The sequence below is a fragment of the Lycorma delicatula genome, chromosome 3 (genome assembly GCF_047948215.1).
Source record: "Lycorma delicatula isolate Av1 chromosome 3, ASM4794821v1, whole genome shotgun sequence".
Lineage (NCBI taxonomy): Eukaryota > Metazoa > Arthropoda > Insecta > Hemiptera > Fulgoridae > Lycorma > Lycorma delicatula.
In genome coordinates, this window is record NC_134457.1 from 96,004,394 (window position 1) to 96,018,659 (window position 14,266).

Sequence of the window (14,266 nt, forward strand, 5' to 3'; positions counted from 1 at the left end):
CAAACATACACTTTCAAAAATCTTTTCCTGACATTTAAATTCATTTTTGATGTAAACAAATTATATTTCTTACTGAAGGCTCGTTTAGCTTGTGCTATTCGGCATTTTATATCGCTCCTGCTTCGTCCATCTTTACTAATTCTACTTCCCAAATAACAAAATTCTTCTACCTCCATAATCTTTTCTCCTCCTATTTTCACATTCAGTGGTCCATCTTTGTTATTTCTACTACATTTCATTACTTTTGTTTTGTTCTTGTTTATTTTCATGCGATAGTTTTTGCGTAGGACTTCATCTATGCCGTTCATTGTTTCTTCTAAATCCTTTTTACTCTCGGCTAGAATTACTATATCATCAGCAAATCGTAGCATCTTTATCTTTTCACCTTGTACTGTTACTCCGAATCTAAATTGTTCTTTAACATCATTAACTGCTAGTTCCATGTAAAGATTAAAAAGTAACGGCGATAGGGAACATCCTTGTCGGACTCCCTTTCTTATTAGGGCTTCTTTCTTATGTTCTTCAATTGTTATTGTTGCTGTTTGGTTCCTGTACATGTTAGCAATTGTTCTTCTATCTCTGTATTTGAACCCTAATTTTTTTAAAATGCTGAACATTTTATTCCAGTCTACGTTATCGAAAGCCTTTTCTAGGTCTATAAACGCCAAGTATGTTGGTTTGTTTTTCTTTAATCTTCCTTCTACTATTAATCTGAGGCCTAAAATTGCTTCCCTTGTTCCTATACTTTTCCTGAACCCAAATTGGTCTTCTCCTAACACTTCTTCCACTCTCCTCTCAATTCTTCTGTATAAAATTCTAGTTAAGATTTTTGATGCATGACTAGTTAAACTAATTGTTCTGTATTCTTCACATTTATCTGCCCCTGCTTTCTTTGGTATCATAACTATAACACTTTTTTTGAAGTCTGATGGAAATTCCCCATTTTCATAAATATTACACACCAGATTGTATAATCTATCAATCGCTTCCTCACCTGCACTGCGCAGTAATTCTACAGGTATTCCGTCTATTCCAGGAGCCTTTCTGCCATTTAAATCTTTTAATGCTCTCTTAAATTCAGATCTCAGTATTGTTTCTCCCATTTCATCCTCCTCAACTTCCTCTTCTTCCTCTATAACACCATTTTCTAATTCATTTCCTCCGTATAACTCTTCAATATATTCCACCCATCTATCGACTTTACCTTTCGTATTATATATTGGTGTACCATCTTTGTTTAACACATTATTAGATTTTAATTTATGTACCCCAAAATTTTCCTTAACTTTCCTGTATGCTCCGTCTATTTTACCAATGTTCATTTCTCTTTCCACTTCTGAACACTTTTCTTTAATCCACTCTTCTTTCACCAGTTTGCACTTCCTGTTTATAGCATTTCTTAATTGCCGATAGTTCCTTTTACTTTCTTCATCACTAGCATTCTTATATTTTCTACATTTATCCATCAGCTGCAATATATCGTCTGAAACCCAAGGTTTTCTACCAGTTCTCTTTATTCCGCCTAAGTTTGCTTCTGCTGATTTAAGAATTTCCTTTTTAACATTTTCCCATTCTTCTTCTACATTTTCTACCTTATCTTTTTTACTCAGACCTCTTGCGATGTCCTCCTCAAAAATCTTCTTTACCTCCTCTTCCTCAAGCTTCTCTAAATTCCACCGATTCATCTGACACCTTTTCTTCAGGTTTTTAAACCCCAATCTACATTTCATTATCACCAAATTATGGTCGCTATCAATGTCTGCTCCAGGGTAAGTTTTGCAGTCAACGAGTTGATTTCTAAATCTTTGCTTAACCATGATATAATCTATCTGATACTTTCCAGTATCGCCTGACTTTTTCCAAGTGTATATTCTTCTATTATGATTTTTAAATTGGGTGTTGGCAATTACTAAATTATACTTCGTGCAAAATTCTATAAGTCTGTCCCCTCTTTCATTCCTTTTGCCCAGCCCGTATTCACCCACTATATTTCCTTCCTTGCCTTTTCCAATGCTTGCATTCCAATCTCCAACTATTATTAAATTTTCATCTCCTTTTACGTGTTTAATTGCTTCATCAATCTCTTCGTATACACACTCTACCTCATCATCATCATGGACGCTTGTAGGCATATAGACGTTAACAATCGTTGTCGGTTTAGGTTTTGATTTTATCCTTATTACAATGATTCTATCGCTATACGTTTTGAAATACTCCACTCTCCTCCCTATCTTCTTGTTCATCACGAAACCTACTCCTGCCTGCCTATTATTTGACGCTGAGTTAATTACTCTAAAATCACCTGACCAAAAGTCGCCTTCCTCTTCCCACCGAACCTCACTAATTCCTACTATATCCACATTCACCCTATCCATTTCCCTTTTTAAATTTTCTAGCCTACCAACCTTTTTTAAGCTTCTAACATTCCACGCTCCGACTCGTAGAATGTTATTTTTTAATTTTCTGGTGACCCCTTCCTTAGTAGTCCCCACCCGGAGATCCGAACGGGGGACTATTTTACCTCCGGAATATTTTACCAAGGAAGGCGCCTCCATTATTGTTATGTGAAAATGCAGAGCCACATTTTCTTGGAAAAAAAAGCAGCTGTAGTTTTCCATTGCTTTCAGCTGCGCAGTACTCAGAGGACTGAGTGATGTTGATACGGCCGTTTAAGTCGTCCTGACTCACGCCCCTAACAACTACTGAAAGAGCTGCTGCCCTCTTTCAGGAATCATTCCTTAGTCTGGCTCTCAACAGATACCTCTCCGATATGGTTGCACCTTCGGTCCAGCTACTCTGTATCCCTGAGCACTCAAGCCCCCTCACCAACGGCAAGGTCTCATGATTCATCGAGGAGGTTTAGAACTATGGCTGTATATTTGTATTTTTTACATAATTTTAAAAAGTTATTTTTAAAATCTATCATCACCACTTAGAGATTATTTTCTTAAAATGAATTTTACCAGAATTCTCTCCCTTGAGTATGGGAAAAAACTTTTTTTCATAATTTCAAATTATTAAATGCTAAAAAAGTATTTTAATAATAAGCCACTAAAACATCTTAATACCCCTGCCTGATGGGGAGTTTGCAAATTTTTTAAAAAGTTGAAAACATATTTTTCGATATTGTGATGCTAATATATTGATGTTAAAGATTTTTGTTATTGTTTTATTTCGTTCCGCATCTTGGCTTCAAAGATTAAAATTAAAAGACTTAAATATAATAAAAATGGATTTATATGCATGTTCATTCAATTTTAGTTTTAAGTTTTGTTAATAATATCATGAATCCAATCCCGAAAAAATATGAAGCAGTCAAGTGTCAAGATTTCAAGACAACTAGTTTAATTTTACATTCACCAAAGATTATTCTGCAAATTTTGAAAAGAAAAATGGAGCAATTGGTTACAGAAGAACAATGTGGATTTAGGAATGAAAAACCACTAAGCATATCATCAGGTTAATAAGAATTATTGACAAGAGATTCGTCAGTAATTAAAACAAGTAAAGAAATAGATTTAGGTTCTATTGATGATGATAAGTATTTGGTCATGTCAAACAGCAAAAACTATGTAAATATTAAAATACCAAAGAGTACATTAAAAAGATACAAGATTAATTATAGAATTGTACCTGAATTAAAAAGCCATTATGAAAATAGGAGATCTACAAACTAGAGATTTGACCTAGGAAGAATATGGCAAGTGAGTTGCTTATCCTCAACCTTTACTATTTGTGTTGAAGAAATGATAAGCAATGATCTTAAAGGGATCAGTGTAGAAGGAAGAAAAATAAATTATATAAAGTTCACACATGACTTGATATTTTTAGTGAATAAACCACACGGCGTTTAACAAATGATTTCAAAATTATAGGAAATTCAGACAGAATACAGATTGAAAAAGTATAAAATTATGTTAAGAAAACAAAAATAACATGAACAGGAAACAATACATCAACGAATGTCAACACAAACAAAGGAAAATTGAACAAGTAAAACAGTAGCAATACTTTGTTCATTGTTAAGAGAAAATTTCAAAGTGAAAATTGAACAAAACTTGAAGTAACAATGGCTAAGGGAGTGTTTAATAGAAATAATATTATTATGTATAAGATAGAATTAGAATTAAGAAGCGTATTCTGAAGTATTATGCTTGGAATGTATTCTCTATGTATGTGACACATGGGAAATCAAGAAAAAGAGAAAAAACAAAAGAGGAGACAATTATAATGTGAGTATAGGGAGGGTTGGAAAATATTAAATGAACAGAGTGGAAAATGAAGATTTATTGAGAAAATTGAACATGAATAGAAGATTAATTAAAACAAATTAAAATTGAAAGGTTAATTAATAACAAGCTAAAACTGACTAAAATAGTATTAGAAGAATCAATAGAAGGTACAAACGTGGGAGACTGAAAACATTAAAAATTATGGATTATCTAAAAGGAAATGGAAGCTACAACGAACTCAAAAATTTAATTACAAATAGAAGGAAATGTGAAGACAAACATGGTGCTAGGGACCTGCTTAAGGGCAATACAGCATTCAACATAATATGATAATGTACCGTATTGATTTTACTTAAATTGTACTGCCTCTAGATGTCAGCATAAATCAACACATCATTACTAATCAATTACTCCTTTATTGTAATCCACTGACTTCAATGTTGTATTAGTTTTTTTTTTAAAGCAACATGATTTTTTTTCTGAGGGCGAAAAATGCTTTCTTGTTATTATTGCCAAGAACAAACGTAAATGATATTAAAACAAAAAAAAAGAACTTGCAACTGGTATCACAGCTAATACACCAAAAATGTACTGAAAACTATTATCACAGTAGGAATCTTAATAAAATATTACATAAAAATATAAATTTGAAATAAACATAAATAAAATTTAATGAAGTCTGAGAGAAGTGTAAAGGGCCCCTTCTTGGATAACAAAAAAAAATTAAAAGAGCTAAGATTAAAACTATAATAATAAGATTAAAACTAAAATAATAAGAATGGCTAGAATAAAATATAGAACATGAATACAAGAACTGAATTAAAGATTAAGTGTTGGTGTCATGTGGCAAATAATATTAAATTTTATGACTCATACTGATACTTTGTAGGAATAACAATACTCAACTTAAAAACTTTTCGCCTAGGATATGGTGAATATTCCTCAGCAATTTAAATTTACAACCCATGTATTACCATGGGTATTTACCCATGGTAATACAATATCCTTAATGTGTTGGAGTTTATTACCTACGATACCAGTCCAGTCACCTTGCCACTTTGCTCAAGAGTGTTTTACAGAATAAAATCAGCAGTAATAACACAAGTGGTGAAAGACTGTTGAATACATGCGTCTTTAGCAGCAGAATCTGCACATTCACTATCCAGCATTCCCATGGGGCTAGGGATCCAGCAGACATTCACTTGTGTGTTGCAATGGTTCAACTCAGTGATTGCATTATAGAATTCACTAACAAGAATACAAATCTTCTAAACCTTCGAGTACACTACACAAGTCATTACAAATAAAGATATGATGGTATTTCGGATCAATGACATTCAAAGCCTTATTGATGGCGTACAGTTTAGCAGTGAAGATACTTGTATACATTGATGGCTTACAGTTTAAGTGAAGATACTTGTAATACTACACACACCGAACGTATAGGTTCTACATTTGCTTATACAGTGCTACATTTTAATTCATTTAAAACAGGTAAATTTGCTTTTACAAAAAAGACAGTAGGAGATTTTGATTAATGGCATTATGTGAGGGTTATCATATTCCATTATACAGAATTAGGTTATTCTGTAATATTTTTAAATTAAAAATCACTATGACTATTTTGAATATTAATGAAAAAGTTTAACAGTATTGAAAAAAAATCTGATGTGGACACTACATGACTTCCTTGTACGGCTATTAAATTACATATCAACATTTTTTAAAAATGAAAATTGCATGAAATTTTATTTCATTAATAACTTACTGAATTCTAATTTATTGTAATTTTTTTTACAATCAGTGGTTAATAATTGTTAATAAATCAAACATGAACTTTATTTATACAATTAACATTATTACAATTGGTATACATTAACTGTAAATAATTAACTTTTAACATCATTTTGCATATATGTTAATGATGAATTAAAAGGACGATGAAGTGCATTGAATTAGTACTGCAATAGAACTTTACTTGATGAGAGAAGAAGACTAATGAAAGAATAAAAAGATTAAGAGAGGTTGATAAATATAAAGAGAGAAAATTTGAAAACTAGAGAAAAAATACACAAATTAATATCAGAAGAATTATATCCAACCAAAGAGCAATTAAATGCTTGGCAACAAATGTATGTATGTATGTATGACATACATATGTACAGACATCACGCCAAAACTAGTCAAAATGGATATTTCTGTTGAAATCTGAAAAACAAAATTTTTCATGATCACAAAATGATGATCAACTCTGACTTAGGGAGAACATCAGAGGAGTAATGAACTAAAAATAAAAATTGTTTGCAATTTATTAAAAATCAGGCACATAGCCTCATTGTATATTTTGTTCTTGTGAGGGTCTATTTTTCAGTCACTCTGTGGTTAATAATGTAGATAAAATTAAACAGAAATTCCAGAACAATAAATAAAATTAAACAGAAATTAGACTAGAATACGATTCTAAATTGTAATTTTCAATTAATATTAAATAATCAGATGTTTCACCAACTCTAATTCATACACACATGTAATAATGCCTATTAAATTACATATACACATTTTTAAAAGTACATAAAATTTTATTTCACTAATAAATTCTAATTTTTTTCTTTTTTTTTTTGTTATTGAATAATTATTTATTGTAATCTTTTTTTACAATCACAGGTTAATAATTATTAATAAATCAATATAATTAATTTAGAAAAAAAAAATTTTAAAGAATAAATTAAAAAAGGTTAAAAAATTGAAATAGGAAATGAAATCTTATTTAGACCTATGTGTCCTTATAGATCCAAATATTTAATCAATTAAAATTTCATTTGGCCATAACTCTGGAACCAATGAAAATAAGTACCACTTATGATATCATTGAAAAGCTCTCAATGAAGGCTTATTACTACAATTAAGAAAAAATCCAAAATCTAATTTTTTTTTTAATTTTGGGCTTTTTTTCGACACTTTTGGTTCATTCGATTGCAATCAAATGGGGAGGCACACAACTAGATGTTACAACAGTCCTAATAGTTTTGTTACAATGGCTAATTGTTTTTGAGTTATGTGACATACATACATACATATGTACAGACATCACGCCAAAACTAGTCAAAATGGATATTTCTGTTGAAATCTGAAAAACAAAATTTTTCATGATCACAATACTTCCCCTTTACTTCATACACGAAAGTAATAAAACCACCCCTCTCCCTCCACTACTACACATTAATGACTGAATTAAAAAAATTCTGTATCTGTATTGAAACTATTAATTCATCTATAATTCATCAATTAAGCTAAAATCCATCAATTTACTCATATATAAAAATAAACAATGTAAAAAGAAGATTTGACAGTAAGTTCTTGAAAAAATTAAAAATATACTGTAGGAAATTCAGCTGAAAAAAAGAATTGCTTGGATAGGATTAAAACAAACTGCAGAAGAGTGAAACTGGTAACAGGATTATAAAAAAAAAGAGAACAAGTTTGGTGGGCCATACATATTCAACTGTGGTAAATTTCATAACAGAATGTCAAATATTCTTTACTTTCTATATCCAGAAAAACACCATTTTCATAACTTCCATTTTCAGAATTCTGCAGCTATCATCTTTTCTTTTCGAAAAGTAGCTTCCCAGAGCTACTTTTCAAGGTGAATACGATGTTGGGAAAAATCTTTACTATGGTAACAAGAGAATTTTGTAAGAAATTAACTGTATAACACTCAATAATATTTTTTTTTAGAAACCAGTTTCTAGTAGTGATTTTATTTAAATTGGTTTCAAATCTACAAGATAGAAGTGTCTTTAAGTCTAACAAATTTAGATGTTGTTAAGTTCTATCACATATCTACTTATGTATATTTAGAATTTTCATTTTAATTTTAATTTATTTAACATAAATCTGGAATAATAATACAGAAAGTCTTCAGCAAATAAATGTACAGAAGAGTACTTCACTAGATCTAGAATATCATTTAAAAATAATGTACAAATATAAAGCAACTTGGTCTGTCACTAACTAACAAACTTAATCAATATTTTTTTTAGAGCATAATTATCTCATTTTACCGTTTCTAGTAAAAAAATAATGTGCAAACCAGTCTAGTACCTCGCCTGTAATTATGTTCTGTTTGTTCTGGCATCACATGAGAACCAACTGATCAATTGCTTTCAAATTTGCATGATACAGTCATGTTATCTCAGAAAAGGGTTTAAGTTCTCTCACATCTATGTTTCTCCTACACCCTGATTAATTATCCTATTCCTGAGACAAGAGATACACTGCAAAGTTGGCATAAAAAATTTGGTCATCAAAATAAACAACATACGCATCTTTCTGAAGGATCATGGAATACCAATACAAATGGATAATGAATTTTATGAAGGTTGTATAATCATAGACACATTTTTGAGTGAAAAAATTGAAAAATGTACTAAACCAGAACTGATTTTTGATGATATCTGTGCTCCAATGTAGGAGAATGTTATTTGGGAATGAAAATTGATAAATATCATGATTATATTAGAATTTCCCAAACTACATATGCGAATAAAATATTTCTAAAATTTGGCATGAATGATGCAAAGCCATTAATGATTTCTATTGAACCTGGATAGATGTCAGGTAACTAAGCATTGGCAGAATATAAAAATGGTTAACATGAAATCATTGGTAGTTTAATATATTTAGTGTTTAGGACCAGACCAGATTTAGCTATGCAGTTAATATAGCTTTAAGACTTCAGGGTACACCAACTCAAGGACATTTTCAATTAGTGACGGGGGTCATTCTAATCAATTCAAAAAAAAAAAAAAATTACTTCCTCCTAACCCACTATCTCATATTTTCATGAAACTTGGCTTATTTGTTCTCCCTACAGAAATGAGTGACTATACCAAATTTTAACCCTTTATCTGTCTGTTTTCATTTTACAGGTTTTGAAACTTTTATACGTTTGGCATTTTCAATAATCGGATATCGTAAAACGAGACTTCCTAACCTTTTGAAAATAATCTATCACTTTTTTATCATACATTTATAGTAATATACTCTAAAGTATAAGTACTTTAGACTGAAATGGAATGACCTGACGTGAATATTCAAATATTTTAAAGTGGCCATAAATTATTGGAGTAAATTAAAGAAAAGAGAGATTTAAAATTAAAAGCATATAGTGATGCAGACCATTCTATAAATAAAATTACATGATGTTCTATGAGTGGCACATTGATAAAATGGAGTGTTGAACCAATCTTATGGAAGAGTAAATTACAAAAATGTGTGGTCCTATCATCGATGGGAGCAGAATATATGGCTACTTATAAGATTTTAAAATACCCACTTGTATGATTAAATAAATTACTAAAAGAAGTTGAAAAAATAATCAAAATTCTATTCCTGTAACATACATTGATAATCAGAGTCCCATTAAATTCACTGGAAATCCTATTTTCCAAGAGCAATCAAAACACTTAGAGATACATTATCACCACATCAAACAATTAGTTGCAGATACACAAATAGCAGTGGAATATATATCAACTGAATAACAAGCAGCAGATAGTTTTTACTAAACCTTTACTGTCAAATAAATTTGATGAAAAATTTAAATGGTATTATCGCTATATAATCTTTTGATGATTATATTTAAATAAGAATATTTCGGGACAGTGTTATAGAAATATGTTACATAATTAATATGAAAATCATATTAATTTATTAAATTATGCACCATTAAAAACTGTCAATTATAATATAATATATGTGATTTTATTCAGGTCGTTGCTCTATTGTTGTTAAGTTGTCATTATTATCATTTTCTATGTTTTTACTCAGTTAATAAAATATACTGAAATTATTAGGTGTTTTATTACAAGAAAAACAACAATAAGATTTAAACTTAATCTCATGATTCTTCTTTGCACATTTGACTTGATTTAAAAAATAAAATTAAGTAGTTCAATTAATATTTTTTTGTTAAAAAAGAATTACATGTCACTAGAAGACAAAATATAACTTAAAATATCAACCACTCTCAATATACTTAAGTATTTAAGTAATAAGTTATTTTTTACTTCAATTGAGTAATTTATAAACTAAAGATAAAACTAAAATTGGATGTTTTTTATACATAACTTTTAACATTTAGGTGTTACCAATGTTTATCAATATATCAGATTTTTTAACGATAAAGTTATATTTTTGTGGAAATAAAACAATACATCACCTCTGTGATAACCGGTTATAACATATATAATTAAATACATTGTATTTGTACTTCTTTGTCCTGAATGTAAATATGTTTCTATCAAAGCTATAATCAGAGAATTACTTTGTTCTAATTGACAACTAATTTTATTAAGTCCAATTTTTATTACCTATGAATATTATTTTACATATTTCTAGACGAGAAGTTCTTAACAAAGTTTATGATACATTAAATCCAAACCACAGTGTGCTATAGATTGAAACAACAACAGAGGTTATAATTTTTATTTCATTTTTCTGATAACTGTTTGGCAACAGGCCAAATAATCATTTATGTCATACGAAATAATATGATAAAATTCTTGAGAACATCTTGAAGACAATTCAAAAAGAGATCAACGAGTATGGCAGAACACTATTATCTTTTAAATGCGATCTACTGAGTTATAAGAGTCAAGTTATTCATGTGATAGAAGTTGAAATATATGATGAGACCTGGTATCGTAGAGAGGAGCTATAAAATTAATTTTTTTAAAGTGTTTCAGAACAGCTGATTGATCTTTCAATTGTTTTGAATCAAAAGCAAGTTTTAATGTAGATTTTTAAAGTATAAAATATACTGTGTCTGCAACTATTTTATTTATTATGGTGCCCAGAATTTTACAATATTTGCTGGAATAGATCTACTTCTCAGTGCCACTGTCTACACATGCACTCTCATATATATGAGTCGAGAAGACATCTGCTCATCTGCATTTGATTTTATTATGTCTTTTTGAGCTGGTTCATACTGATTCTATCATTTGGGTATAAGCACCAAATCTACAAAATTTTTACTACAGTTAAGAATTAGGTTCATATAATGCATGTTCTTCACTATCTAGGCAACGATATACTTTTCACAAGTCAGAAACTATATATAGGTTCTTTGGTAAAATTGTGTCTTTGACACACTGTTTTAAAATGCTGCACTACAAAACAAGTACAGTATACTTTTGTATACTGTACTTGTTTTTTAAATATTTCTTTAACTTCATTGGTATAGGCCTACGAATACCAAATGTTTTGGATAAATCTACCTACATGAATTAATACCAATTCACCTACTTCAACAGCATATCATTCCTCATCTGTTTTATTAGGTTCTGCAATAAATGATTAATGCAAACCTCCTTAAAATAATTTTTACAATTGATATTTATGTTTTTTACCATATCAAATTCCTTTTTAGAAAAACTGATCATTGTATCATTATCCATTTAAAATTAAAACTTAATCCTAAAAGAATTTTTTAAACAAAAACTTTGTTGGATAAACAATTCAACAATTTTAATAAAGAAAATGGAGATGAAGATTTTTAGTTTTTCAGAGATTATAATGCAAAGAAAAATTTTTTTTGTTCTTCTTCCACTCATGTAATATTTAAATAATTGTTTGAAATTTTAATCATTACAATTTTCAACTTCCAGCATTACAGTCCAAAAAAGGGCATGAATTCTAAAATGATCTAATAAAAAACAAAAAAGAGAACTACTCAACTAAAAATTACGAAGCAATTTACTATCAACATTAATATATGAAATATATATCAGGAATTTATTGTAATTAAATGACTATATGGACAATAGTTTTTTAATAAGCAAAAGTAATTTAAAAAAAATAAATAATTGGATAATTAATGAATTAATCCATTACAGAAAAAATAATTACTTCAACTCACAATCACATCAGCAAAATGTAATTTTAATATTAAAGCTCTGATAAAATACAACAACAGTGTTGCCATATTCTAGAAAACATTTCACACAGCATACTAACTGCTGGCCAGCAATCATTTAGTTGTTTCAATAATAAGTACTTATTTATTCTTAAAGTAACTACACATACTGATGGATCCAATTATAGTTACCGTTGGTGATAACAAAAAAACATTTTTTAACATGAAAAAAAAATTCCAAACCTTCCAAATGTAAGACAAGATGCTGTCACCAGTGTATGAGGTCACAGAATGAGCCAGTAATTATGTATGGAACCAAAGTATGGCAAATGGAAAATTAAGTTTTACATGTAAATTTTCAGGAATGTAGTACGTAGAAATGAATGAGAGTTTAAAGATGACTAGGAAAAATATCCTCCCCTAGTAATTCCAGAATACAAGGCATTAAACATACATTAATAATACATAAAACAAAGTATTAGAAAGTAACACTGACATCATTGGTACCATATAAATGATCAAGGTTACAAATTTTCAAAATCTAAAAGAGGTACAGTCAAGCTCACCACTTAGTAAACAACAAAATAAGAAATAGCAAGATTTTGAATTTTGTTGTAATAGGCTTTATCTAAACTGTTCACATCATTAACAATTATATATATATATAATCACTGATATTGTATTCGCACACGTAAAAACCATGCTGCTTTACAATTCATTTTAGCAAAATTAATTTAATAAAATCATTTAAACTAATAAATAACAGTAATAAATAATTTATCCTAACTTAGTATCAGACTATAGATGTTTCAACATAAAACTGTCTCCCTAGCTGTTAAGATTAAAACAAAAATCAAAGCTTAGAAATTGCTTAAATTTTTTTCATGGATAAACGTTTTTTTTTTTCAATTAAAATAAAGACTTAAGATGCTTTCCTATCTGTTTATTTAAAATAATGATCAATAAACTTTATTTTCAATAAACACCACTAGCTTATAAATGGAGAAAAATTAAATTACTATCTATAATAAAAAAGCATAATTTACCATATCATAATAATAATAATAATAAAGAAAAATTTGACAAGTAAAAAGTTCAACTGAAAATGACGAAAAATGTACTAATGATTCAGCTCCTTTCATAAATTAATAACAGATTTTTTTATCAACACAAAGTTCTTTTCAAACACAGAAGAGACGAAATGAACCTTATACCACAATTTAATATTCTTTCATTTAAAACAAACACAACCAGAAATTTAGACCTGCACTTTCAGTCTATGAATAAAATTCCGTATAAGAAATATAAAAATGTAAGTTATACATTATTCAAACATAACCTAAAAGTAATACATACCTTATTTCTATTTAACATGCTAAATTATGCGTTTGTTAACTGTGCTAAATTATTAATAGTAATAGCCAACAAATAATTATGTGTATTTAAAATAAGGCACAGAGTACATCGCAAATAACAAAACTACTTCATCCCAACTCAACAAACACAACCTATCGCCCTCAAAACACAACACCCTCTACATCGACCAAAACAAGTCATGTGGTAGCGAAAAATAACAGCTGTTCTACTTGACAGGTGTATTAACTTTTTTCTTACGCAGATATTTAGTATGAGATAACTAACAGTTTGTAGTATATGTTTGAAAAATTAAAAAAATATATACGAAAGTAATGTTTAATTTTCTAAAAGATAATAACAAAAATTTGAAGTTAACAATCAAAAATCGTTTATTTTAATCGGTACATAACGTATTATATATATAAATATATATATATATGTCACTTCAGGAACGGGTAGTATTCTTTCTTTTTCTGTTTAGCCTCCGTAATTATCTTTCAGATAATACTTCGTAGGATGAATGAGGATATGTATGAGTGTAGTCTTGTAGTCTCAGTTCGACCATTCCTGAGATATGCGGTTAATTGAAACCCGGGTTGATATTCTAACCCACCCGGTTGGTCTATAATGGTGAACGCGTCTTCCCAAATCAGCTGATTTGGAAGTCGAGAGTTCCAGCGTTCAAGTCCTAGTAAAGCCAACTATTTTTACACGGACTTGAATACTAGATCGTGGATACCGGTGTTCTTTGGTGATT

General features: G+C 29.3%; 1 protein-coding gene across 1 annotated transcript in view; it reads right to left on the minus strand.

Annotated features, from left to right (window-relative positions):
- LOC142321800 (endoplasmic reticulum metallopeptidase 1-like) overlaps positions 1–13,671 on the minus strand; it is a 75,433-nt gene extending 61,762 nt beyond the window's left edge. The window contains exon 1 of the mRNA XM_075360199.1: positions 13,510–13,671. Within this exon, the coding sequence (XP_075216314.1) occupies positions 13,510–13,527 (18 nt within the window). The 5' untranslated portion in view covers positions 13,528–13,671. The remainder of the gene's footprint in view (positions 1–13,509) is intronic.
- Positions 13,672–14,266: the final 595 nt, after the last annotated feature.